Source organism: Daucus carota, chromosome 1 (assembly GCF_001625215.2).
Source record: "Daucus carota subsp. sativus chromosome 1, DH1 v3.0, whole genome shotgun sequence".
In the NCBI taxonomy this organism is placed as follows: Eukaryota; Viridiplantae; Streptophyta; class Magnoliopsida; order Apiales; family Apiaceae; genus Daucus; species Daucus carota.
Window position 1 is genome coordinate 38,335,356 of NC_030381.2, and position 27,829 is coordinate 38,363,184.

General features: G+C 34.4%; 2 protein-coding genes across 4 annotated transcripts; one reads left to right on the plus strand and one right to left on the minus strand.

Moving 5' to 3' along the window:
* The first annotated feature begins 2,072 nt into the window (after positions 1 to 2,072).
* LOC108203777 (serine/threonine-protein phosphatase BSL1) lies at positions 2,073 to 12,193 on the plus strand. The gene is made up of 21 exons (XM_017372938.2): positions 2,073 to 2,608; positions 2,721 to 2,781; positions 2,906 to 2,984; positions 3,078 to 3,157; positions 3,242 to 3,336; positions 3,442 to 3,541; positions 4,451 to 4,520; positions 5,374 to 5,475; positions 5,704 to 5,785; positions 5,893 to 6,060; positions 6,335 to 6,464; positions 8,274 to 8,469; positions 8,554 to 8,718; positions 8,838 to 9,076; positions 9,807 to 9,891; positions 9,982 to 10,080; positions 10,148 to 10,347; positions 10,421 to 10,496; positions 11,246 to 11,381; positions 11,455 to 11,594; positions 11,750 to 12,193. Exons 1-21 carry the CDS (start codon positions 2,410 to 2,412, stop codon positions 11,831 to 11,833), a joined length of 2,586 nt encoding a protein of 861 aa, XP_017228427.1. The 5' UTR covers positions 2,073 to 2,409; the 3' UTR covers positions 11,834 to 12,193.
* Positions 12,194 to 13,516: 1,323 nt separating this feature from the next.
* On the minus strand, positions 13,517 to 27,130 carry LOC108205101 (nodulin homeobox). 3 transcript variants are annotated; one of them, XM_017374891.2, is made up of 18 exons: positions 26,973 to 27,130; positions 26,835 to 26,886; positions 25,261 to 25,380; positions 24,910 to 25,065; positions 24,272 to 24,355; positions 24,059 to 24,187; positions 23,781 to 23,990; positions 23,129 to 23,257; positions 22,889 to 22,984; positions 22,435 to 22,596; positions 21,920 to 22,211; positions 21,669 to 21,791; positions 21,519 to 21,588; positions 21,039 to 21,102; positions 17,763 to 18,254; positions 17,642 to 17,676; positions 15,664 to 16,230; positions 13,517 to 14,017 (listed from the first exon to the last, which is right to left on the minus strand). In XM_017374891.2, the coding sequence occupies exons 2-17, from the start codon at positions 26,880 to 26,882 to the stop codon at positions 15,699 to 15,701; spliced, it is 2,742 nt and encodes a 913-aa protein (XP_017230380.1). In that variant the 5' UTR covers positions 26,883 to 26,886; positions 26,973 to 27,130; the 3' UTR covers positions 13,517 to 14,017; positions 15,664 to 15,698. The 3 variants fall into 3 exon arrangements, with proteins under 3 accessions (XP_017230380.1, XP_017230381.1, XP_063939074.1); XM_017374892.2 differs by having other exon boundaries at positions 13,877 to 14,017; positions 17,763 to 18,251; positions 26,973 to 27,111; XM_064083004.1 differs by lacking the exon at positions 13,517 to 14,017 and adding an exon at positions 16,890 to 16,932 and having other exon boundaries at positions 16,090 to 16,230; positions 26,973 to 27,111.
* Between the last annotated feature and the right edge of the window lie 699 nt (positions 27,131 to 27,829).

The following is a 27,829-nucleotide window of genomic DNA, read 5'->3' on the forward strand; positions in this document are numbered from 1 at the left end:
TATGATGATAAATTTGTAGCCTTAGGTTTTATCTACTTCTGCAGATTAATTGCATCTGCACTCCCAACTCTAATTTAGAGCTATGCTGATCAGTTTGGGCAAGTCTATGTAATCATGACATAATACAGACAGGAAAAAATGGAACAGATGAAGTGAGGTTTTCAATTGAATGAGACATTTGAACCTTATTGTGATGCAGAGTATACTGGTTGCATTGTACATTGGATCAAATTGCTTTCAATTGGGGGGCCAGACATAAAACTTATTCTGATGCACACAAATTGGTTAAAGTGTACATTGGATGACATTTAGGCACTTGTAATTCATACGAATGAATGTCTCAACTTTCTTGTCATCACTTAAAATATCATCCTAACTGGGTATGATAGCTGCTGTTCTCAATCTTGCATTATGAGAATAAGTGTCTATGGCTTTAACTAGATATTGACAGTTGCTTGTGCTATGTGAGGTTTTCAATAAATAAGTGGTCACCTACTTGGTACTTGGTAGTGACATTTATAAGAGAAAAGGCCAATATGCCAAGGTAATGTCCAAAATAAGATTGGGGAGAAATGACTCAAAATATTACTCCATTTATTAATGCTAGATAATTCAAGCGTTTTGATTTTTAGAAGAAAATATTAGATCATGTTGTGTCTATGTATGAAAATCATTATAAAACGTAACACAATTTGGCATTTTAGAAATAAAATGCTACATGAAATAGCGTCCAGGTCTCAAAACGCTAGATCATGTAGCGATAAAAAGAAAAAATAGAGGAAAAGAGGATAAACGTTGCACAGTGTTTTGGATTGTAAAATGGTAGGTTGGGCTCATATTCTCCTGCCGGGGTCTTGTTCTTGAAAATTGTGACAACGAGACAACACCCCATTTATCATAAGCTGCTATCTTTTGATTTTTGAATTAATTAAGAATGAGATGTTTGTTGGCAAGGTTTTTATGCAAAAGTGGGTCACACTTCTTGCTGAGTATCCGAATCAATAAATACCTTGTTATATCCGAAACGATGATCATATCGTATGCTAAATTATATCCTATTCACGATATCCGAAACCATGATCATATCATATCCGAGATCGTGACCTACTCACAAGCTGCAGATACCAGAATTTACGACCTCATCACATGGAAACATGGAAGGAGAAAGTATATTGACCTTCACCGATAAACTAAGATGCTCAAAAAGACCTTATCCAAGAAGCCTCATGTATTCTCCAAATCGATTGCAGAACATTCAGAAGCATATAATCTAGAAATGCTAGAGGGTGCCGAACACTTGCTGCACAATTTGCCAACTTATTCTGCTGGAATAAACACAAAGTCTCTTTGTTTGTGTGTGTGCTAGGAAGCTTCTGAAAACGACCCAGAGCCTTAAATTCCAATCAAACCAAAAATGAAGGAGGGTTGCATCTGACATGATCTCATTAATTTTGTACTATGTTGTTTGCAAGGTTAAAAGCCCAAACCAAAGACAAACTCAAATTGGTTGTGCATATCTCATGGTCTTTGTTTAGTGAGGTAGTGTGAAATGTGGAAAAAGTGTGTTTTGGGTTGATGAACAATTACATGTGTATGCCATGCCAGGCTTGTTAGTGGAGACTTGAGACTTTCAACTTGTTTGCTCTTTTTCACGTTATTAGCATAATCTTATGGACTAAATGACATTTTTACTTCTTCAACACATGGACTCAAAAAATATTCATAAATTTCTTTTGATCATCCCTCTTGACAATCCAACCAAATTGAAAACCAGGGATACCCAACCAAGCATCTTTGATTTATATTCTTATACTATAAATAATTACTCAAATTTAAATTTGAGGTGTTGAATATCTATATCCATATCCGTAATTTTATCGAAAAGAAATTTTAAATTTTTGTTTCTTTGTTATTGAGAATTGAGATAAAAATATATTCTTGATAAAAACTTGATATTTGAATACCCATATAAAAAAAAGCAAAAAAGCAAACAATTAAATATATAAAACAAGAATATAGTACTCAAAAATCAAATAGAAGTATTAATAGAATTGATGAAATATAAATAAATGATAATAAAGTGGTTCCAAGAAAGAGAGGAATTTCAAGAGAGAAAAAGGGGTGGTCTAGTTGTCAACGTTAATTAACTGTCTGTAAACCCCTCCAGTAGTTGTCTCTCTCCGGCCAAATCAGACAACAAATCAACACAGACACACACACAAATACACACAGATAGACACAGATATAATATATGTATGAGCATCATTAGCTCAACTGCTCCCTCAACTCCAAATCAATAAAGATTCAAACTTTGTCAACCAAAGCCGCCCAAGATTCAGTTTCAACTATTGAATTCAGCTCTGTGTGTGTTTACACACACAATTTTAGATTTTTAATTGAAGGGGTGAGATGGGTTCTTCAAAGCCTTGGCTATCTCCAGCCCCATCTTATCAGCCTTTTGAGTCTTTTTGGGATACTGATGAGGATGCTCCTGGCCCCAGATGTGCTCATACTCTTACTGCTGTTGCTCCCACTAAATCTCATGGTCCTAGGCTCATTTTGTTTGGGGGAGCTACTGCTATCGAAGGCGGTGGTGGTGCTGGAATCAGTACATTTCTATATCACTTTACTTTTTTTGCAATTTATGATTGTTTGTTATGTGGGTTTTTGTGAATTTTTGTTGTTGATTTGATGAAATGGAATTGGGTTTTGTCTGTTAGGGTTGGCTGGTGTGACTAATACTGTTCATTCATACGATGTTCTCTCAAAAAAATGGACCAAGTATGTTGAATTTTGGTTTTCTTGTTTGATTTTTGGTTGGAAGGTTTTGAGTTTATTGGAATTTGGGTGATTTGAATAGGGTGAATTTGTTAATGTGATGGTTGTGTTGAATTATATGTGATAGGATTAAGCCGGCTGGCGAGCCGCCTTCTCCGAGGGCAGCACATACAGCTGCTGCTGTTGGTACTATGGTTGTTTTTCAGGTTAGTGGAATTCTTGGGTGATGAGACTATGTTGTTTTTTGTTGGATTGTTTGATTTATTTTTTAGGTTTCATGTGTTTGTTCATATTGCTAGGGGGGAATTGGTCCAGCTGGTCATTCCACGGATGATCTTTATGTTCTGGATATGACAAATGACAAATTCAAATGGCATAGGTAGGTTTGTAATTGGCTTGCAAAAATTGGCTATATTGATGTTGAAAATGTTGTAATTTTTCTGTGCTTACTGTTTAAATGTAGAGTTGTTGTTCAAGGAGAAGGTCCTGGTCCACGATACGGTCATGTCATGGACTTGGTTGCTCAAAGATATCTTGTTACTGTAAGCGGCAATGATGGTGAGTTCAGTTTCTCTTTAACTTATTATATGAGCTGTTTATTCATGTTCATCAATCTGAAAGAGCCACCTAACCTAATCTTGAAGTAAATATTGTTTCCTTCAGGTAAAAGAGTGCTGTCAGATGCTTGGGCTTTGGATACTGCTCAGAAACCATATGCATGGCAGAAGCTCACTCCTGAGGGCGATAGACCTTCAGCAAGGATGTAAGTTTTTTCCTAATCGCAGATTTTAGGTCTAATGTTTTTTTTGGGAAAAAGCTGATTCCGCTCCTTATCTATTGTTCTAATTTACTTGTGAAACTCACTTGTGGATGTATAGCTTACTTGTGGGTGTTCTTTACAGTCTGAATTTAGACCGTTTATGGTGAAGACCTAACGATCCTTTTAAAATTATTTAGATCAAATATCCTTGTGTCAGGCAAGCACATTGGTTATTACTCTAGGCAAACAGCTTATAGTGAAATTGTCATTTCTTAGTATACTTCTACTTTAAAAAAAATATAACAGTGAATTACAGAGACTATCATGTGATTCGGAACCAAAGATCAATTATGGAGGCACGTTATATACTACTTGATGTTTACCAGGGTTTCTTGGGTTTGCAAGGTAACGTTTTTTGTATGGAAAGGAATCATAATTCTGGAACGGAATCATAATTCTGTAACTTCTATATCCATATCTATATGGAGCAGTGGTACCATATTGTTTGTTGTCTTTATTTTTCGTAGGTCATTTTTGTTTGACAGAAATAATATTAAAATCAGGCGGTTTTGTTCAAATTCACAAAATTCGTGATTATCTTATCCTAAAATCTATCCACTTCATCTAATTCTAATGTCTGCTAATTACCTCAGAAGTTCAATATATTATGCTGTTAAATGTCCATTTGCCATAAGCACAAACTTGATAACATGTAAAAGTATTAAAACAAGTACTTAAAGGTAAAAAGTCAACGTATCAAGGTAAGGCAGCACTGACATTTTTTTTTGTTATCCTTTAAACTTAGAGCAATTTCAGTCACAAATATGTGCTCATTTGTTTCAGGTTATGTCTGCTACAAATTTACTGACACGTTAGAGTACACTTTTTTAAAAATTACATCCTCCCATGCAGGTATGCAACAGCAAGTGCACGCTCAGATGGAATGCTTTTGCTTTGTGGGGGAAGAGACATCTCAGGCACGGTAAGATCTTATGTGCTTCTGGATCCTTAGATTTTTTGACTTACAAAGTGGCATTTTTCTATAAGATGACTTATTAAGTGTCATTTTTCTATAAGATTGGGGCCTTGTGCAATATGTCTTCATGTCTGATGTACGGAGGTTTTTTTGGTTAACTGTTAGTAGATTATACTCATGCAGTATATCATACCGTTTATACCTGCAGTTCATTTATACTCTGTTATTATTTACAAAACACAGTTTTATTTTTTCAGTGCTTAATTAAGTAAATAAAGGTTCAAATACAGATAAAAAGAAGTGCATCTTACAATAGTCGTACGTTGATTAATGCAATGATGCATGTCTAGGGTATTAACAAGAGTTGTCAGGTAGGTTGCTTTCCACTTTAATTAATTATATGTAAATTACTGGAAGATTGATGTCACATTGTAAATCTTCAATTTTTTATGTAAAGTTTTCTTGCGCTTTCGCTTTGAAATGCATTACTTCCTCTTTCCTTTGTTAAGAAAATAGTTATACTACTGGGCCAAAAGAAGTAAAATAGTGAATTACGAGATGAGAAGATGGAAGAGTCCTGCTAACAGGATAATACTGAAGGAAAAAGTTAAGATTAGGAACTTATTCCCACAGGGATGTACCTTAAACAGGTTATCATGTTGCTAGAATGCTAGAATATTGTCAAACTTGCTGAAGGTTTAAAAGAAAAAGCTTGTTTGAACAGATGATCATGCTCAAACAATCTTAATTGTCGAATCAATCTGTGGGTTAACAAATTTGGAAATTTTTATGAAATGACATTACGTATGCTTTTTGCCTCTTATATTTTGTCTAAGTGTATGTGTATGTGTATCTGCAGCCACTAGCTGATGCTTATGGACTGCTTATGCATAGAAATGGCCAGTGGGAGTGGACACTTGCACCTGGTGTTTCTCCTTCATCAAGATACCAACACGCTGCTGTAAGTGCTAATGGCACATTCCACAAGTTTCTTTGGAATTATTTCTTCTTCCTCTTCTTTGTAGTAGTTTTATTTCTGGAAAAAAAAAATATTCTGCTGGATTTCAGGAGGGGTAAATTTTTAGTGACTGGACATATGATATTGGCATTAGACTAGTAATATTGGCATGAAAGCTCGCTTCATATACTATGGTTTTCGCTAACCTGATTTGCGTTGTGTAACTTCTAGGTCTTTGTGGGTGCTCGATTGCATGTTACAGGAGGTTCCGTTAGGGGAGGGCGAGGAGTTGATGGTGAAGCAGCTGTCGCAGGTACATTCTGAATTAGGTTATATGTGTCATCACATTGCAGTACTTATGATTCCTTGACTTTGGTATATCCTGAACCATTCTCTTGTCAATGATGATTATGTTAAAAGTACTTGACACTGCTGCTGGAGTCTGGTTAGATAGAAATGGACTTGTAACTTCTTCACGCACCAAGGGGCAGGCTGATCAAGATCCTTCCTTGGAACTCTTGCGTCGTTGTCGGCATGCTGCTGCATCTGTTGATACTCAAGTATATGTTTATGGTGGTCTCAGAGGAGGTATCAGCTCATGAGTGAATACAATAGTTGATTTGTTTATCTTTTGAAACGCGATGTACATAACCGATTGATTCTTTTATTGCTGCATCATGAGTGTCGTTGGCACAGAATTTTTATTGTGCGTAAAACCACAGGATCACAAACACACATAAATATGCAGAGTAATTTATTATTATTTGTTTGCATAGTTTCTACTTGTTTCATGAAAAATAAAAATTAAATTTCATACATATATTCTTGACATAACCATATCCTCTTTTCTTTCGTGGCGCAGATTTGGTGTTAGACGATTTTCTCATTGCAGAGAACTCACCAGCTCATTCTGACAGCAATTCTCCTGCTGCAATTTCTGAGAGGGCCTTGGCTAGAAATCTCGATGGCTCTGTATCTTCTGGTGGCTCAAGGTTAGTATTGTTATATTTACCCCATGTAAAGTTGTGGACTTGTTCTAACAGTTTAATCCAACCATATGCTGACTTTACATTTTGTTGATGTAATTAACTTTATTAGTTCTCATGACTTTCCTTACTTGGTTAGATTTATGGTATCTACCTGCCAGCATATGTTAGTTTAGGTAATTGATAATATATCCTTGCTTAAAATCCAAGAACTGCAGATCTTTGCCGCAGTCTTTTTCTTCCCCTGTTTTCATCTATGTCCTTGAATCATAAATGGATCTAAATACCCTCCTTATATTCTTCCTTTTTTGAATAGTCTTTATTTTCTTCCTTGCTGCAGATCTTGTGTCTTTTAGCTGGGTTTTCTTTTCAGCCATTAAAATTTTATTGACCAAATTTCTGGGGCCATCTCTGCATGACCTTTGCCATAGTCGTGATTAGTTGGTAGACTTTTTTGAATGAAATTTCTCCTTTTCTTTCTTAGATCCGTGGATTTTGCTCTTCTTTCGGGTGTTTTTTTTCAGACATCAATATTTTTTTTTATTTAAACTTCCGTGGGACATCTCTGCATGCCCTCTGGTTAGATGAAAGATTTTCCTGTATAAAAAAAGCTCTTCCTTTCGGAATTGTATTTCGGTACAATTCACTGATGTGGAAGTTTTATAACAAAAAAAAGAAGCAGCTTAGTCAAATGACCCCAAAGATAGAAAAATTTGGGGGGGGGGGGGGGGGGGTTGGGTGTTTGAATGATGTTGACTTTTGGGTATGTAGATGTTGGAGGCCAAGAATGAATATAGTGTAATGATGCAGGAAAGATTTTTAAAAGATGGATAAATGAGATAAAAACAAGAATAGTGACAAACTTAAGTGAATTAACCACAAAAAATTTACTATTCCAGGGCTCCCAAGCTCACAAGGGAGAGCTATGATGGATCGCAACCCTTGAAAGAGATTCAATTCAATATTTAATAATATTCCAACAATCAGGTCTAAGATAATGTGGGGGATTTCATCACTTACATACGGAATAGGAATCCTAATAGTATAACCTAATGGCCTAAGAGTAAGACCACATAAAACATATTGATTAATATACTATTGATCTTATATAAATTTATTAATAACTAATATATAAAATTTTCACTTCCTTTCCCCCATCATGTAAGGTTTTGTAAATGTAAAAACTGGATCAAGAACTTTAAAAAGTGGGTAATAGTAAAATATCTTCTATATCTATATTTGTATTGTACTAGTGTATATAGATGTATAATCTAATAATATATACAGGTGCTTAAATTTTATTTACTTTTGGGTCAACTTCAGGTTGATTCAGGTTAACCCGAAAGTAAGCTCTCTCTTTTTTTTGGGTGAATTTAGGATGATCTCGACCTGAACTCCAAAACATTCAGTTCGAATTTTTATCTTTAGTTTGGTTTTGGGTCGTGTTGGACATTGCCACCCACTAGTGCTAGGTACGGTGTGTGTACTTGGGAACCATTTTGGAACTTCAGTGTACTACACACATATATAGTTACTGTTCAAAAAAAAAAAAGAGATAATTTTATTAGTAAATTCTAACTCCATCAATATACGAAGAAGAGAAAAGGTGGAAATGTGACCTATTGGTTGAGGATTATTTTAGCATAGCCAAAAGATTGTATTGACTTGGTGGAATCAGATATATTGTTTTATCACCCCAAACCAATTTGCTGTCCCAAATGAAAATGTACAAATTATTACTTCGATCTTTACGCCTCAATTGAACTTGTCAGCAGAATTTTGACTTGATTTCTTAATAATTGCATCATTATTCAGAATGGACAAAAACTCTATGGCAAAACTGGCTGAGGCTTCTGCTGCAGAAGCTGAAGCTGCTAATGCTGTGTGGCAAGCTGCACAGTCTGCATCTGGTACTCCTGACGAAACAAGTCTCTTAGATAACTCACAAGCTGCCGAGACCACTTCAGACGGTAGTGATACAGAAGCAGATGTTCGCCTGCACCCTAGAGCCGTATGTATCTTGTGCATTGTGAATCTGATAGAGGGTTATGCTTATGTACAAGCCTAAAAAGTTATTGATATTTTTTGATTACAGGTGGTTGTTGCGAAAGAGACCGTGGGAAGCCTGGGTGGAATGGTCAGGCAGTTATCTTTGGACCAATTTGAGAATGAGAGTAGGCGAATGGTTCCATTGCAGAATGACTTGTCACAACCTAAAAGGCCTACGAAGCCTAAATCTCCACAAGGTCTGCATAAGAAGGTAAGCAGTGTGATAGTTTAGTCTGTTTTTTTTTCATTCTTTTCTTTATTGTATCCCGGTCAAAATGTTCTGTTTTTTTTTTTGAATTACTAAATTAATCACATCTTCTCGTGTTACAGATTATATCTACATTGCTTAGGCCTCGAAATTGGAAACCTCCTGTCAATAGGAGGTTTTTTCTGGATTCTTATGAAGTGGGTGAGCTTTGTTATGCGGCTGAACAAATTTTTATGCACGAGCCAACAGTTCTTCAATTAAAAGCTCCTACCAAATTGTTTGGTGACCTTCATGGACAATTTGGAGATTTAATGCGATTATTTGATGAGTATGGATATCCTTCTACAGCTGGAGATATAACGTAAGTCTGAAATGAACTTCATGCGAACTTTTGTCTTGTATATTATATGCTTTAGTAGAAGAGGATCAATAATCTGTACATTCCAAGGCTTTCCTTGCACAGTTTCAGTTATTAGGCTAGATTTGCAATTTTGTTGATCATGGCAGGTTCAGCATTAGTACTGATTCCAGGAGCTTTAGGCCAGCTTATATTTTTAGAGAGAAATACTATCTTGGGTTCAGGGAAGCTGATGCCCATGTTTTATCAGACCAGGGATGAAGTCAAAAGCACCCCGACTGACTCTATCTTCCGACATATCTCATTGTCCTCAGATTTAGTACTTTGAAACAGTTGGGAATAGTAGCTACACATGTCATAAAAAAGTATGACTTCCCATTCTACTGGAAAGGAAAGCTCGCATTACCAAATATTAAAATATATTCATCACCTTCCAAATAATTTCAAACTTCTGTAGTTCTTAGGCTAAGCAATTTAGAGATATGGCATGACAGAGCATAATATACATGATGTCAGATCTCAACTGTTTCTCATTATTATTATGCCTTGGTGTTTTTATTTTCTTTCTTTCAATGGGAAAATGTTCTTAATGGTGGTCGCCGTTCTGTAAATACTGATTATGCTCAATCACTATGTATAAGGACATGAATGTTTGGTACTGAGAACATGAATTACAATCTTGTTAATTTGCTTTCGACAGTAAGGACTTAATATCACTACTTTCATTTTTCAGATACATTGATTACTTATTTCTGGGCGATTATGTTGATCGAGGACAACACAGCTTGGAGACTATTACTTTACTCCTTGCATTAAAGGCAAGTTTCTACCTTGGCAATTCTAGTTCTGAATTTTGTTTTGCAATGCCTTCCTCATTTGATGGTATTGCTCTTTGATGCACTATTCAGATTGAGTATCCTGAGAATGTTCACTTAATACGTGGGAATCATGAGGCTGCGGATATAAATGCACTCTTTGGTTTTCGTCTAGAATGCATCGAGAGAATGGTATGATGTGTAGGATATCATTTTTCTTAATTACTTTTTAGTGCACTCATGGTTAATGAATTTTCAGGGAGAGAATGATGGAATCTGGGCATGGACACGGTTCAATCAGCTTTTTAACTATCTTCCACTTGCGGCTCTTATTGAGAAGAAGATCATCTGCATGCATGGAGGTATAGGGAGGTCAATACATACAGTAGAACAGATAGAGAAACTAGAAAGGCCCATTACCATGGATGCTGGATCTCTGGTCTTGATGGATTTGTTGTGGTACGTGTTTTTGCCCCTCAGCTGCTTTCAAATTTGCTAGAAGGCTTTCTGTAAAATTGTATGTTTTACGCAGGTCTGATCCCACAGAAAATGATAGTGTAGAAGGTTTAAGACCCAATGCAAGAGGGCCTGGCCTTGTTACCTTTGGGGTATGTATGTTAATTTGTTAATATGTTATTTTGTTACAAATACGGAACACAGTGGTCGTCCGATATATTCTCCATCAGTACAATGTTTTGCTGCATGCTTAAAATGCTGATTGCCAATTTATTATATATTAAAAAAACTTATATATTGTGGAAATTTGTTTAGTTAGAATTCCAAAAATAGAATTTTCTCTCTTCCCCTAAAGACATAACAACTGTAGGTCTTCCAGAGTTCTTGTAGTAACTTCTTTTAAAATATGCATTTGATATCCAGTGGAAAATGCATAATTATTTGCTGCGACAAAATGCATATTGTTCGCTTCGAACAGTCAATTATTAAATTCCCTTCTAAACTAGTCAAGCAGAAGGCGGCACCTTTCTGAGTTCTGAGCAATCTAAGTTAAGAGTACATTATTTTGAGTTGAAAAGGATATAAATTTGAAGCACTGGAATAAATCAAATCTTATATAGCTAAACATACTAGTTTTAGTCAAGTGAACATGGTAATTTTTTTTTTGCATGGTAATTTTGGAAGCTCTATATTAATAATAACAACATGAAAGTGTCAGTAATAAGGGTCATCTTTTCATGCTTCCTGTGCAAGAAATTGTTGTCTTTAGTCGTGCTCTGCATACTCCCTTTTGGTCCTATTTTAATTCTAGAAGTGATTCGTGGGAAATTAAACCTTGTATCATTCTCTGGCAGTCTTGTAACCTTGGCATTACAAAAATATGCATTGTCTCTTCTTGTAGCCTGATCGGGTCACGGATTTCTGTAAGAGGAACAAGTTACAGATGATCATAAGAGCTCATGAATGTGTTATGGATGGGTTTGAACGGTTTGCTCAGGGACAGTTGATCACTCTTTTCTCTGCGACGAACTATTGCGGCAAGTGTTTGTTTTGGTGGTTTTACTTATGACTAAATCCCAAGTTTGTGTCTGATTAAAAAAATATATTCAGGGACTGCCAATAATGCTGGAGCTATACTGGTAGTTGGTAGAGGGTTGATGATTGTGCCTAAATTGATACATCCATTGCCACCACCCATGCATTCACCAGAGACATCTCCGGAAAGGGGAATGGATGACACATGGATGCAGGTAAAGTTACTAATGCACATCTTGAATCTACTCGCAATATTGCTGCTTTTGACAATATGCACCCAAATCACAACTTGCGAGTCATTTTGTTCTACAAGGTTCCCTTGTGCCTGGCTACACTTAAATAATTATAATTTATACCTTTACTCCTGCAGGAACTAAACATTCAAAGACCGCCAACTCCTACCAGAGGGCGTCCACAGCCTGATCTTGATCGGAATTCACTTGCATACATCTAAATTTGGTCAATGTTCGAGAACAATGTTTACGTGAAACCTGCAGTCCTCTGGCTACAATATAGTTCATTTTTGCTGTCATCGAGACTACATACTACTTTTCTGTCCTTTAATGACATTCAAGAGAAGCTTGTGCATACAGAAGGGGAGCCAGCAGTAGCCATTGGAGGTGTGTGATGACTGTTATATGTTGTGTTTTCAGATTACTTGTATAATAGAGCCTGTGGTTGAGAGTCAGTTTAGTGATGATTTGTGTAGTCAGAGGGGAGGGTGGTCCCTTGAGCTGTGTGTATTGTAATATAGATAGTGAATAATTTAATTTATAATTTCACTTAGTAATAAAAATGATTGTAAATTTTTCAATATATTTTTTTGATAGATTGTTAGATCAGTAGTAATCAACTAGATTTGAATGGAAATAATTACAATTAGATTTTTTTTGGTGTCAACATTTTTTCATTGCAAATCTTCCATTTCTTTACATTTTTCTTCCTATTCTTTCCTAGTTGAATACAAACCGTTTGAAATGTATTGCAACTCAAGAACAATCTCTTTTTAAAAGGGTCGTTTACGAACTGTTTGAAATGTATTGCAACCCTAGAAAAATGAACCGTCTGAGATGTATTGCAATCCTAGAACAATGCCTTTTAGAAAGGGTCACTTATGAACTGCTTGAAATGTATTGCAACTTTGGAACATTGTCTTTTTTCATAAGGCATTTATATATGTTACACGTGATTTGTCGAAATCCAAAACCGAAATTAATCAATCGATCTACCTATTCAGGATTTGTTGGAGATTTATTCAAGATTTTTTGAATATTTAAAATTTTTTTAATCAAACCGAAATGTAATTAGTAAATTGGTGAAATTTTAAAAAAAGAATTATGGAAACTTTTTAATAAATCAAATATTTTTTAATAAATCAATAATTTTTAGAACACTATTCTTACACCGTTAAGGCAGACATTCCTTACCAACTTGCTCCGTCTTTCACAAAAACCTCATGCATCAGTTCACTTGATTAACTTAATAGAACACCACCAATTCAAGATGTTGCCTTGTATCGGTATAAATTTTACTACAATCATATTTTTCCGACAGGCTCGCAAATTAGTAATTTCTTAAAAGGCTTAATGACCTTTTAGACCTCGAAGTATGGGTGAATGTTCCGATGCGGCCTCGAAGTTTAGAAACGTACCTTTCGACCCTTAAATTATCTTTGTCGTACCTTTTAGCCCTTTTTAAAAATACCGGTATAAATCGGGGGATAAACTTGACAATTCATATTCGGGGTAAAGTTTGAGCGTACCTTTTAAGTTTTAACCCTTAAAGTATACATCTCGTTCCTTTTAACCCCTAAAGATTACATTAAAATACATTAGATGTTCCTTTTAACCCTTAATGTTTAATGTCCCTTTTAACCCTCACGTGTGAAATGTCAACTTTGTCCACCCCGTTATATACCGATATTTTTAAAAAGGGTTAAAAGGTACGACAAAGATACTTTGAGGGTCAAAAGGTACGTTTTTAAACTTCGAGGCCGCACCGGAACATTCACCCATACTTCGAGGGCTAAAAGGTTATTAAGCCTTCTTAAAAAGACAGGGATATGGCAATGAGTCTACAAGGCATTCCCATTCTATACTCCTGTTCATTCGTAAGAAAATACAACAAATTATACAGATGCCTCAACAGAAATAGATAATAATATAAACAGGAGTTAAATTTACGGGGCTTCCAGTAAGAAATGTATTTTATATTTAAACTTTAGGCTCATCAGAACAAAAACTTTAGACTTTTACGACTAACTTCTACCTAAACGCAACCCTGTCTTTCCAGCAGGTTGATGTATATAATACTAGTTGATGCAAGCAAAATACAAAAGTCGCTGTGATTTCAGATATAGACACTCATTTTTCCTAGCAGTTAAACCAATGAATTTCTTTTGTGTCAAGCACAGTGAAGGCCAACCAGGATGTTCTTTGACGAAGCAATGCATATGTTACTGAGTTTGCTAATGTGACTGATATTGACTGTTCAGGAATCTTATCCAGGGAATCACTTTCCGATTCAGCAATTCACTAGTAAATCACTTTCCTAAACAAGATGCAAGCGCACTCTCGCTGTTTTGTGAATGCCCTTTGGAATTCAGGCATATGGACTCTACATCTCGCACTCTGGCAACCTGCGGTATCATAAACAGAGTCACAACTGTTAAAACTTGAATTGACAGGCGAGAACCATATCATCTTTAATAGAATCACCTAAATATACACCTTAATACTAACTAGAATCATTGTATCGATATGATTTAATGGTTGTTAATATAAATTGTATAGAGAACGTTAGAACTGAGAGAGGATATATAAATTGCAGTTAGAACCTTTTTAAATAATATAAGTTGTATCTTTCTCTACCTCGTCCTCTTTTTCTCTCTGCAAGCTGACAGAATATTTTTTATATATATTCTATATGATTTTATTCCCATATTTTATTATATTTTGAACTGATTTGGATATTTATTTAATATATTTTCATGATTTATTGTAGGGAATAAAGAATTCCAAAGTGAGAAGGATTTGAGGAAAAATATCTATTTTTAGAGCTAATTTCTATTAAAATCCGGATTTATTGGGTTATACCCAATTTCTACACTTTTTGGGCAGTTCCAGAAGTCGGATTTGGACTTTCTTACAGCCCACGCGAAGCTTATGAAATTTCCTTTAATTCAGAAGTGGTCCAAGAAGCAAAATCCAAATGGAAAATCCCGTAAACTAAGGTCCAAAAATAGTTAGGAATTTTGAGACAAAATTCTGCTTGGTTTTGGAGTTTATTTGTTTATTAGAAAAATATTATAAAAAGACTTTTATAATCAGAGATAGGATCAGTTTTCATATTAGATTAGGATTAGGGTTAGAGACTTATGAGGAGTTCATGACTTTTATAGATGTGACACTTTGAAGGTTAAAGGTTTTCTTCTAGCTTTCTTTTTTATTCTTGTTAGTTTAATTATGTCTTTTGATTATCTTAGTTGTTTTAGTTGTTAACGAGTAGTGTGTTCTAGGGCTTAAGAGGAAGCCACAGTGATTTGATTGGTTATGGTTAATTCTAATTGATATGTTTTAATATTGATTTGTGTAGTCGGCCGATATCATGAATTGATTCTATGCAATAGGAATATGAGGAATATGATTGAATTTGAGTGCAAGAGCATCACCGGATTTCTGAAAGCGTTAATGCTCGAGAGAGATTAACCTTGCTTTAATTACTTGATTAATCAAATTACTAAAAGTGATTTGTAACCATGTTTCGGAAGTGTTGATGCTTGAGAGAGATTAACATACTCTTGTTATTTCACCATTGTAATTGCTTTAGCATAGAGCCAATTATTGTGTAAGCATGGTGGACCTGATTGCCCTAGGTTTTTTATATATTATTTTAGCATCTTTTTAGTTGGTATAAATTTTGTTATAATCATTAGTTAGTTAAAATACTTTTTATAATCGTTTGATCCGGAAACAATTGACTGTAACTTAATAAAAATTGATAGCATATGTCCCCCTAGGATACGACCTGCATTTGCGGGTCTACACTAATAATAGACACTGTGCGCTTGTGGTAGTTATAATTTGACACATCACAAGCTCTCCGGAACAACTTAAATTTAGAGTCTAAATCTTAAGTTTAAGCAAAATAAAAGGACAAGAGAAAGATATTAAAGCATTTCAAGTCTCCAAAAGTTCATGCTCTATATAATCAATAGACTCAAAAGCAAAAACTGGTTTTAAGTTTAGATTCAGTATCAACATTATAGCAGCAAAAAACCCTTACCAGCCCCTTGTCAAGGATAAAGTGCCTGAAATCCATCACCTCTGTAAAACCAACAGTTTCTCAGAATTCCACAACACCCTGATCACCCCATGTTGTTTCTCTGCATTATAGAATGAGGTTCCTGTATCTTCATATGGGTGTGGAAGTTTTCTTAATTTGTCTCCCTTTAGCTCAATAATATCCACAACACATGTCCCTAGTTCCTCCAAAACTTTCCCATTCCATATTCCATGTACTTGATACACCTTGCCTTTGCCAATCTCTGTTCCTTTCCCGTCTACAACCAAAACATATTGCCCTTCTACGAGGGTGTTATCAACCAATTCTGCACCCATATTCCTGTGATTCTCATTGCAACCAGACTTAGGTATAACTCCCCCACTTTCATCTTGTTGACCTCCTCGGGGAGCAGAAGGGACATAGAGATCCTCAACAGGATTCCCTGACGAGTCACTGAGGACCTTTATTTCTGATCCACCTTGATTGTCATTATGAGCACTGTCCGCTTCCGAAAGTCCACAAGCATCCTTAGCTACACGGGCGAGCTTGGCTTTTCGATTGTTCAGCCTGTCAATTCAGCAGATTATAAAAAAGAATACCATCCATTTTTAAACCCAAAAAAAAAAAAAAAAAATGTAAACAAAGTCTTGATTCTGATGTAGCAGGATATATAGCATAGTTACTTGATATGCCTAATATTATCAACCCTAGTTACTTAAAAATAAGAATAATGATAAGCAGTTCCATGCCATCTATTTTGAAGATGTGAAGGAGATAGCGAGCCATTATTAAGAGGATTATTTTTGCTTTTTGTTTCTTTTTTAGCAGGCTTATATACCTATGGAGTAGCATCAATTCTCTAATAATTCTCCGGTGAGAGAGAATCGTACCATGACCTCGGACGACAGAGGATATGCCTTTACCACTAGGCTATCTCATCACGCTCTCTTATGAGGAATCTTAAGTTCCTATCTTTAGTTAGGAAAATAATTTACATATCAGCAACTACATTGAGCACAAAAGCTAAAAGCACATACCCAGTGCAGGCCTGCACAATGTCAAGGACATGTATGCAGTCATACCCTAACCATTATTTTGCACAGATACGTAACAGCTTTTGTACCATATTAAACTTACTCAACAGGAAATTTGACAACAATAAAAGATAATGAAAACCCCAAAAGGTATAAAAGTAAGCTGTGGAATTGTTACACTCCAGGACATACATGATTTACAGGGGAAGAGGAAATCTAGCACCTAGGTGACAAGCTGTACAAGAGAAACGGAAGTATGTTACATTTGCAGCAAATTCAAACAGTCATAGCAGTGAAATTAACTGTATCATTGAGAAAGATTGGTCCAATCAGCACAATCAGTTCTTTTAATTTGGTGGACTACCCTGAGGTCTACTGAATTTTACACTGCCATTTTAACTAGTTATGATAGAAACTAAGCTTAAAGTAAAATAAAAAGAATCAGTAATAAAACCCTTCTATTCAGGTCCACGCTTGAGACTTAACTTTCAAAAAATATGTAAATAGTTGGACTTCTTAAAAAAGTATTTCTAGTCTGGACATTCAGATAAACTTCACATCATGGTAATTGCTATTAATTAAAAAGGTTCCCTAATTTGAAATCTCGAGATGCGAAAGTGTATTTAAATCTGAATCAATTACTGGCAACAAATTATGAAAAAAGATGTCAATCAACATGCCATAAAGTGATTAGCGCACAATTACAAAACTGTGGAATATATTTCTAAACTAAGCACGAGCTATAATTAACTAACTTGACAATTATAATCATGTCGCACGAGAAAAATCATCAGAATCTTAGACTTCAGAGCAGCCGCTAATGATAATCAATTTACCCGCAACAGGAAGATTTACTATATTGCATTCGCATTATAGGAAACTAAGTCGACAAGGAAAGTGTCCTTAAATTACTCAAGTATGTCATAACAAATGAGAAGACTTACCAATTTTTCAGCTGAGAAGATGTCACTTCAGACCCCTGGTTAAGACATGAAGCACGCATATAATACATACATACAAAAAAGCATACCTAAATATTCAAAAAAGCAAGCATATAATACATACATGATCGCTTAATCGATCAGCCCATGATTGAAGCGCAGGGGCATTTCGATGCAAATCAGGTATATCTATGAGGGCATTCTCAATCATGCCAGCCTGCACATCATTCATAATGTTTCGCTTCCGTTTTCTTTGCTGCTTCTCTGAAAATTTGATATCGGCAATCTTCTGGTCCTCTTGAACATCATTGCTTTGATCAAAGGACTTCTTTACTCGTGTAGAACTGGAATCAGATCCACTTGATTCAACATTCTGAGCTTCTATCTCTCTCAAACCACAAGCTTCAACCTTATCAGATTTATCTTTACCTTTCCTCTTATATTCCCTCAACTCGTCATTAGCTTGATCAATGTCCATGCCCACATTGGATTGATCTGATTGTTGAAGAGCTAATGTTTTTTCAGCAACTTCTTTCAGGTGACTAGTTCTATTGATTTGATCTGAAAAAACTTCTATTATGCAGGGTGGTGAGCTTCCATCTATGCTGTGAGCCTCCTAATAGAAACACATGAATTTTTTAGATAATAGTAACATCAATAACATATATTAGAATCAAGAAAAGAGAAATACTGAGATATTATAAGCTTCAGACTCTTAAAGTCACTAATAAATAACAAGTGACACTATCTTACTGAGTTTAATGCTTAAAACACATTACTGCTCATATTGATTTTAGTGTACGTATAATAACTAACTAAAGGCAAGTTGCAACACACCAGTCTTGTGAACCAGCAATAGAGGGCAAAACATAGCTATGCCCAGATCTCAATTATGTGGACGAAATTAGGATCAGATTCATAAAACTTAGACATGAAAAGGATACTTAAAAAATGATACTTCTGTGCAATGCCTCAAGGAAAAAACTCCCATGCTATAAATAACTGGTGATGCCACCATTTATGGAGCTACCTTACAACAATTCTCTTTCATAAACAATGTTCTTATTTGAGATCAAGTAGTCCTCCAAAAGACCATATACCAGTGGGATTCTTTACAGTATGGAAAAGTATTCAACTCATCCACCAAAATAGGTAACTTACCTAATCAAAACTACAGCTAACAACGAAAGCCTTTTTAATTCCCTTTATTATTTATATCAGGCAAACAAACCACCAACCAAAGTTACTTTCATCAAATATCCAACCTTGGAATGTACTTGCGCATTGACATGCATGCCTCCACTACTACTTGCGTGATCCAATAGGCTACAATGCTAGGGATAAACTAATACAAATTGTAGGTGACATGAAGTACATACGCTCCGCAGTAAAAAAGAAGTTGACGAACATACTTCAATTTTATCATGACCAAGTTTACTAAATCGTATTGCCAGGAAATTTTTCTGTTTACCCGCAAATTAAGTGATTTTCAACAAATTTTACTAAAGCCTAATGATACATGAATCAAACTAAGATATAAACTTAGTGTCTCTCTATAATATCATCAGTACAAATCAACATCGTGAATTAAGCTTTATTGCATATATCTAGCTAAAATCATGCTTTGAATTTTAAATTTGAATTTATTTTAATAATTGGTTGATGATGACCAAATCTTTAAGAGATCAGTTTAGGATTATTTTTGAATATTTTGGAATTGTAGTAGTTTTTCAAGGAGATGAGATGTTTTATGGCTCATGTAAAGCTCATCCAAACGCTTATAATAAAATACATCAATTATATACACACAAAGATAAACCTACAAATGATATCAAGAAGTCTCAGAAAAGGGACATGTGAAACACTAAGAGACATACCCCATAACTCATATTTATAACCAAAATAACATAACCCATAATCGAAACTCATAACTCATAAGCATGGTTGTAAAAATTGGGAATCGGAACTAATCGGTTGACCTACCGATTCAGGATTTATCGGAGATTATTTCGATAAATCGGGGATATTTAGTCAAATCGGAGTGTAATAGGTAAATCAGTAAAATATTTTTTTAAGGATTAATCAAAGATGTTTCAATAGATCGGGGATCTTTAAGACACTGCTCATAACTTATTATCATAAACTATAATCATAACCAAAAAACAAAAACCATAAGCCAGACTCATAACCCAAAACCATTACTCATATTCAACTTGTTTACAATCAGTTCATGGAAATTGAGTCAAATAATTTCACAAAATTTGCACTAGAATTATTAAATGGAAACCATTATTATCACTTGATCGAGACATCTGGAAGCACCGGGTCTTTGGGATGTGGCGGAGAAAGAAATTGAACCTACCCTCCCTGTAAATCCCACCATGGCAGAGCTTAAAGCACAGAAAGGATTGAAGATGAAGAAGTCCAAAGACAAAAGCAATGTTTATTTACGACGATTTGAACAAGCATCTTCACAAGTAACATGGTTCTGAAGTCACCATAAGAGATATGGTATAATCTCAAAGGCAATATGAATGAGATAAAAAAAATCAATGGGATTAAAGTTCTTAATTTAATTAGGGAATTACAACTGCAAAAGTGAAGGACTCTGAAATGATCAAAGTATATTATGATAGAGGTATTGCTAATAAGGTACGACTTCTTGGATCGGAATCAAGGATTGCACAAAAAGTTCTTGCTACTGTACCTGAAAGATAAAAAGCAATCATTGGGTAGTTTGGAGAACACTAAAGATATGTTAAATATATCTTTGGTGAAATTAATCAATGCACTCAGGAACAAAGGAGGATGAGAAATGAAGAGTGGAAAGTGCTCTTTAAGCGAAGGCATAAAGTTTAGGAAGTAGTATATCAAAACAAAAACACAAAAACAAATTCTCCGCATATTTAATGTTGGTGGAGACCAGATATGAAATGCAGCAGATGTGGTCAATAAACACAGAGAACGAGTTTGCAAGTATCAAGAGAGGGCAAAAGGGGCTACTGCCATGGAACACAAAGATGTTGCTTTGTTCTAATAGTAGTTTAAAACATCAAATCAAGGAGGAGTGTTAAAATTATGTTTTGATTCTTACATTAGAAATTATTATAATAATTGGTTGATGTTGACTAAATCTTTAGGTGATTAGTTTAGGATTTATTTTGAACATTTTGAATTGTAGTAATAGTTTTTTCGGAGAAAAAAATGTTTTATGGCTTATACAAAGCCCGCCCAAATGCTAATAATAAATAAACACATCAGTTCACGTTATATTTTGTTCTTCATCATGCTTATACACACTCACACAGGATAAACTTACATATTTACCTTTGTCCAAGAAGGGAGCAACATTCGTTAATAAATTATAAGGGTATCAGATATAAAGAGTACAAGGCCCTACCTGAATATCACTCACTTCCAACTCGAGCATACTCATCAGCGGTTCTAACTGACTGACAAATGTCCTGCAAGGAAAAAAAACGCTTTATCAAAAAATACAACTTCAACATGAGATGTTGCCTAATTAGAAGAGATAGCTGAAAACCATGACTCATAGCACTTAATAAGATTTTTTACATGATATGCCGTGTTTAAATTAGAGACTTGATTATACTTAAAGACTCCTGGTGTAGTCCACTTTATAACAGAGCAAATTTGTCTTTACAGAAACAAACAATGCACTTATATCATTCTTTCAAGATTATTTATTTTGTTACTAAAAAGCTATCATATTGAGAAGCAAGCATTAATCTTTGTCATTTTGTAAAATAGTAGAATAAGAAACCTCTCAGTTCTAACAACCTATAAAAGATTTTCAGGAACAACATACTGAGATACAAATATTTCTATGAATAAATTAGCAGGTGCCATATGTAATCACCTCAAAAGATGCATATCCTCCTCAACCAGGAAACTAGGAATCAAAGATTCTGCATGACTTAAAAAGGAACCTTCACATGTGATTTGGTAATTAGTAATGATAATACTAAATATAACTTTAACTAATTTACAACAAGAAAGAGATACTCACGAAAATTCCTGCTAATAGCTGCAATTTTTTCAGCAGCAAGGTCGGAGGATGATTTATTAGACAGGTCAACAAATTTCCTTTGTAAGCATTGGAAAAATTTGTCCAAGAAAAAATTCTTCTCAACTGTTGGATTAACACAAAATACTTGATTTCAATATATATAAATATAATATATGTGCACAGTTGAATAACACTAGAACTACCCAACAAGAGCAGGGAGTAAATTTTCAAAACTCTGTCATCACACTTACCATTGCAAATATGTGGAATGAAACAATGGAGATTTGCAATTATTTTGACCAGTAAAGATGTTCTTTGATGTGCATAGGAAGCTCGTGGCATGTTATTTGGGATCAAGTTGTACTCTGAACTTGTTATGTTTGATGGATTTGACAGTGACAGTAGATTTAAAACCCATCCAGAAGCCAGAAATGGGTCATAATCCAGTGTAGCGTCTTCTTCCCAAACCTGAAGGTCCGATGTACACCAAGTAGATAGAAACTCTCGGTGTTTCAGTGAAAAAAGTGTCATCAACACCCCAGTCTGGAATGACAAAAAATAGCTTTCAAAAGCTTTATAAAACCAAATTTACAAAAACAAAGGTGGTGACTGTAAAGGTGTTATAAAAAGTAATGGATCTCCCCTAGAATAAGTTACCTTAATAACAGTTTAATATCAAACAAGGTATTCACATAGACAATACTATGATGATGAAGATACAATTTGACACAGAGTACACTACCTGAAGGTAGTGGAGACAACTTACCATGTGTTCCATGACGTAAGATTGAAAATTTGAGTCATCTGAAAATATGTCTACAAGCCGCAAAGCATTAAGTTGCAAAAGTCCCCTGGGAGTATCTCTGTCCATGCAAGAACTTAGCATTTTATAGCGTCCATTAAGTAGTTTCCGAAGTAATCCAAGAACCTAATCCACAATAACCATATCAGACCAATCAATTAGGCAGTTACAGAAGGCTTCAAGTATATTAAAGAGAAGCAAAACAGACTACTTCTGAAGGCGATAGTATAGTAGTCAAAATGTTACATTAACTAAAATTTTAAGCAAGCACATTTTGCATGAGTGGACGACTTCAATAAAAACAACCTGATCACAAATTAATGAAATTTCTATTTCTAATCATGAAATATGAAGTACTATAGTTAAAGGCAGAAAGCACAAAGACAAAAAAGATATTCCATGACTTTGACATACAAACCTTTAATACGACAGACTTGGCTAGACTCAAGCTATGAGGAGTCCTAGCAACCACGTCCAGGTAAGATATGCTCTCTGATTCACAAAGATACAACAGCTGCAGAAAAGGAATTATATCTTGTTCAATTTACGGCTTTTAGTCACAAATATATTGAGAAGTAAAATGTTGCAGTGGAATTCGAAGGTGCTTAGGTAGCAAATGATACACCTTGGCAATGCAATGTTAACTACATTAACTTACCATAGCTAAAACTTTGGACTGCATTCTAGATATAGCCCCTACAACAAAATTTGCGCCAACAAATACTGTTACATCCAAGTCCAAGACAGATCTGACCAAGCAAAGTATGCCAGCTTCATCACATAATTCCTGAAATGGGTAGGAAGGCATGAAGAGTTATCCTACTTGTACTTAACAATGCTTGTACAGGTACGGCAAATGTATTGCTTCAACTAACTGATATCCAAAAATTGAAAATGTGAAGGAAGAAGAAAATCATTCACATTCATTCAAAGGAGGGAATTTCGAATATGTGTTGTTCATTAAGAATAGGAAGGTCCGAAGGAGTAAACAATACGTACCAAATAGTCATGTATTGATGTAACAATATTTATGTGAAGTAGTATTCATATTCTGAATATTATAGTGACTGATAGAACATCAAGAACAGACATGGCATACAATTTTCGAAGATACAGTTTTATAAAAAGCAGTTTACCACATGCAAGCGAAAGACAGAAGAATGATCCCCATCCCCCCATTTCTCACTGATCTCCCAGTACCCAAAACACTTTGCTACTACAGTACTACATCTATATGTAAGAAAAACAATAGTATAATAGAACTTTATTCTTGTTAGGCATCTGCAAAAATCAATTTTTGAATTGAAAACCTTATGTTTCAGGAGGCAATCTCGGAAATTGTTTTGCTGACACAATGAATGCAGAAACTTCAGTGAAGCCTCACACTGCACACAAAGATGCTTGATTGACTCTTCCGCTGTAGGACTCAAAGAATCAGCACTGTTGCTTTGCATCTCGACACGGAGAACCTCAATATCAACACGAACAACAGCAAAAGCAGCATCCACAAATCGGTGTACCTGGTACAGGAAAAATCAGATTGCGAGTTTCTGCACAAAACGGTGGTTGGAAGAATAGATAATATTACCTTAGGATGGCTAACTAAAACATTAGCAAGCTCCGCAGGGTAAGGCGAAACGACTTTTTCAAAAAGAAAAAGACTGCTGGCTGCAATTGTAGAACGCAAAAGCGTAATAGGAGTTAAATTTGGATGTTCCTACACAGAAACAAACAAGCCTTAGCATCATGATAAAAAATTGACAGACATTCAGTGAGCTTCTTAGAGAAACCAAAATAAAACCTCTGTGTAGCAATTTAGCAGGATAAGAACATGAAAGATCATTTCAATCAACTGTGACAACAAGGGGATGTCATCCAACAGTATCTGCAACACAAATACAAAATGAAATTGTAAGTTTTTCACCAATTTAGTAAGATGTCAAATAAAACTCTGCAATAGCTACATTTCTATTTATCGATAGGTTATATAACCCTAGACACATTACATTCATTGCTTCACCTATTTTGGTCGTTTTGGTATTTAACTTTGGACTTCGATTTGAAATAGGAAACTAAATAAGGTTCGTTATAATACGATTAAGGTGTAAACCCAAATTCAGCCTTCGTCTTTACCTAAAATAGTAGTCTGACTTTTTTAGAAAAAAAATAACTATTTAAACCTAGATAGAATGATATCTGAAGGAGTGAAACACCAAATACATGATTTGTAAAGACAAAAGCAAAACTAAAAGAATATATGCTATGAGTTGGTGTTATACCCTATCATTCTGCGGATGAAACCTATAAATGCATAGGTTTATAAATTTTTTATGTAATAAAGTTCTAGATGGGTGCATTTAATGACTCCAACAACAATTATCTTTGCCCTGCAGGAGAATATATTTACACATAACATATACAAGGTTGACTCATGCTAACCTGCTCAAGTTTATGATGCCGAAGAGCTGCATCATACAGGCTATGCAAAAGACGGATCCCAGCCAGTACATATTTTAGGAGCTCTTCGTCAAGTTCTGACTGTACAAGCCTTGCTAAAATGTGTGCAGGAATTCTGGCAACGACTTCAACATCAATCTGACATTTTGAGAATTAAAAGTTATGAAAAATAGAATGAAAACGAAGGCTCATACAAATGTGAAAGTTTATAAAGATAAAAACTATTATGAAAATCCTGGAAACAGACACACACACACACACACGTGAATCATTCCAATTTTGTGAGTCACATTATGCATATAGTTCAAAATAACAAGTTTCTCTACTACTGACCTGTATAGATGATCCATTTTCAAAGTTCAGCTCAGAAGTACCATTATCTGAGTCCCTAATTACTTTACTGAGATCTTGACAGCTGTGCAAACTTCTTACAGCTGATATCAAATCTATGTCCTGAAAGAAATTTTTGTAAGTTGTATATGTATCTATATAGCAAATAAATATGATTTTGAGTGAAACATAACAATGACACTTCAAATGCAATTTAGATAAATTAATATTTTATCAGACTTGGAACATTCTAAAGGATAAAGTAGTTCACAAATAATAAGTTTTAGCTTTATAGTTATTAGTTGAAAGTTATGCCTTACACAAGTTCATTCCAAGTAAAAACATAGAATAAATAGGAAATGTAATATCCAAATTAAAGAAAACATTGCATAGCAAACACAAAGTGTAATCATAAAGTCTAATTGTTGTCAAATATTTAGTATGTACTACTTGATATAAATACCAAAGCAATGTCACTTTTTAGATGATTTAGTTACCCAACTCCAATCCCATTTCATGTTACTTTAAACCAACCTCGTTTCTTTGTTAAGTTTGAAGCCTAAAAACTACGAATCGGCTAAATCACGTAGGTATTTTTAGTAAATAGTTAATATATTTCGGCATAAAAAATAAATTCTGTGCAAAAAAGGCAAGGTTCAATTTCCAACAAATACAGAAATATCATAATATTTATAAATTACTAAAATGACAAATTTTTTGTCTTTTTGACACACACATTTGAGTTGTAAGAAAATAACACTTACAAATAATTTTAATTTTTTAATATATATATCAAATTAAAATTAAAATTGAAATTTTTATTTGATATAAAAATTTAAAAAATCATAAAGTATACGGTAACTATTATTTTGATACACCTTAATATGTTTGTCAGAAGGTCAAATTTTATTGGTTAAATGATAAAAATTGATTTATGTTTGACAACATGTTTTCTAATTAAAAATAAACATATAATAATATTGACTAAATTGTACATTAAAGTCGATACAAATAATATATATAATATATTATGTTTATGTAAATTTATGAAAAATAAGAAACTTCGTATAATTCTAGCATATTACTAAAATGAATTAAAATTATAAAAAAACATGCATGATATTTTAATGGATGGCATTTAAATAAAAAACGGAAAGCTAGCATAGCATAAATCCATAAACATGATATTTTTAGTTGTGTTTTAAGCTTTGTAATATCCCCCTGCTATAATCGGGGGAAATTTTGGCCTTCTATATAATATTGCTTTTCAAAAAAATAAACATGAGTTCTTAAAACTAAAAATACCGCATAACTATAACATACAAAAATCAATATAGATGATTAATAAAATATTACAAAAGCACACTTGGTTTTTTACAATAAAAAATAATAAAAATTACTTGGGGGCACACTCAAGTAACTCCTGAAAATGCAACTCTTGCAAGAAAACCCGGTTTTCACAAAACTCGTCGATTTGTATATCGAACAACATTACAATTTACAACAATTGTAAACACAAAAAAAAAAAAAAAAAAATTAACACCGAAGAAAAAAAATTGAAAAGATTAAATCTTTACCTTGGGGTTCACTTGCCCAATTAGCTCTCTCCCTGAAACTGACTTCATCTTCCTGTATACACAAAGTCAAAACAAAGTCAACACACGACAAAACAACAAAGATATACGCTAAAGCTAACTGAACTGAAGTGAACTGACCTGTTGATTAAGGAGACAACAACAATTGAACACTTTGTAAGAGCAAGACTATTTATATAATAAACAAAATTATTTTTGTGTATATAAGCTGGAGAAAGAAAAATCTTGAGCTAAATTATATAATTATTGTATTGCTGGAGCTTCTGTGCAAATGGGGCAGGGGAGTGATAGATACAGGCGAATATATAGAGGGTTTAACGTGCGCCGCGTTCCTTAACATGCACCGCTATTTGTATCTTTTATGCTATTAAGAAAATCTTTGAGATTATTTACCTTAAATAATTGCAAAAGTAATAGGCGTTTCTATGGTACATTTTGTTCCTTTTGTTGACTTTTATGTGCATGAGAACAATATAGGAAAAGGGTTGAGATTGAGTAGTTGAGTACAGTGCAGCAGGATCTGGATTTTGGTGGACAATAAAAAGGAAATGCAAAAGAGATACTATTATTTAGAAAAAAGTAATATTTGTTTTAAAAGTATTAATTTACTTAATTTGCAATTTATGGTATCAAAAGTTCAAAAATATTCGTCTAAGATATTAATAAGCTCTGTTCTAAAAGTCGCTGATTAATCACGATTAATCACCGATTAATTCCTGTTCCGTAGCTCGCCAAACTGATTAAATCTCCGATTAATTACCGATCAATCCGATTAATCTCCGATCAATTCAATTAATACACGATTAATCCTTGTTCCGTGACTTCACCGATTAAGTCCGATTCCCGCTTTTTACAACATTGTTAATAAGTTCAAAAATTGTATCCTTTTTAACAATAATCATGTAGACATATCTCTTATAGTAATAATTTCTAGTGATGTCCTTATCTCATCAGTTGAATCATCAGATTTTATAAAA

Coding starts and splice junctions, on each gene's coding strand:
- LOC108203777 (XM_017372938.2), top strand. CDS start 2,410: ATGGGTTCTTCAAAGCCTTGGCTATCTCCAGCCCCATCTTATCAGCCT. Junction 8,470..8,553: donor TTCGCCTGCACCCTAGAGCC/GTATGTATCTTG, acceptor TTTTGATTACAG/GTGGTTGTTGCGAAAGAGAC. Junction 11,382..11,454: donor CTCTGCGACGAACTATTGCG/GCAAGTGTTTGT, acceptor AAATATATTCAG/GGACTGCCAATAATGCTGGA.
- LOC108205101 (XM_017374891.2), bottom strand. CDS start 26,882: ATGAAGTCAGTTTCAGGGAGAGAGCTAATTGGGCAAGTGAACCCCAAG. Junction 25,066..25,260: donor AAAATGGATCATCTATACAG/GTCAGTAGTAGA, acceptor TCAAAATGTCAG/ATTGATGTTGAAGTCGTTGC. Junction 16,231..17,641: donor TCTTCTCAGCTGAAAAATTG/GTAAGTCTTCTC, acceptor CTGAATTGACAG/GCTGAACAATCGAAAAGCCA.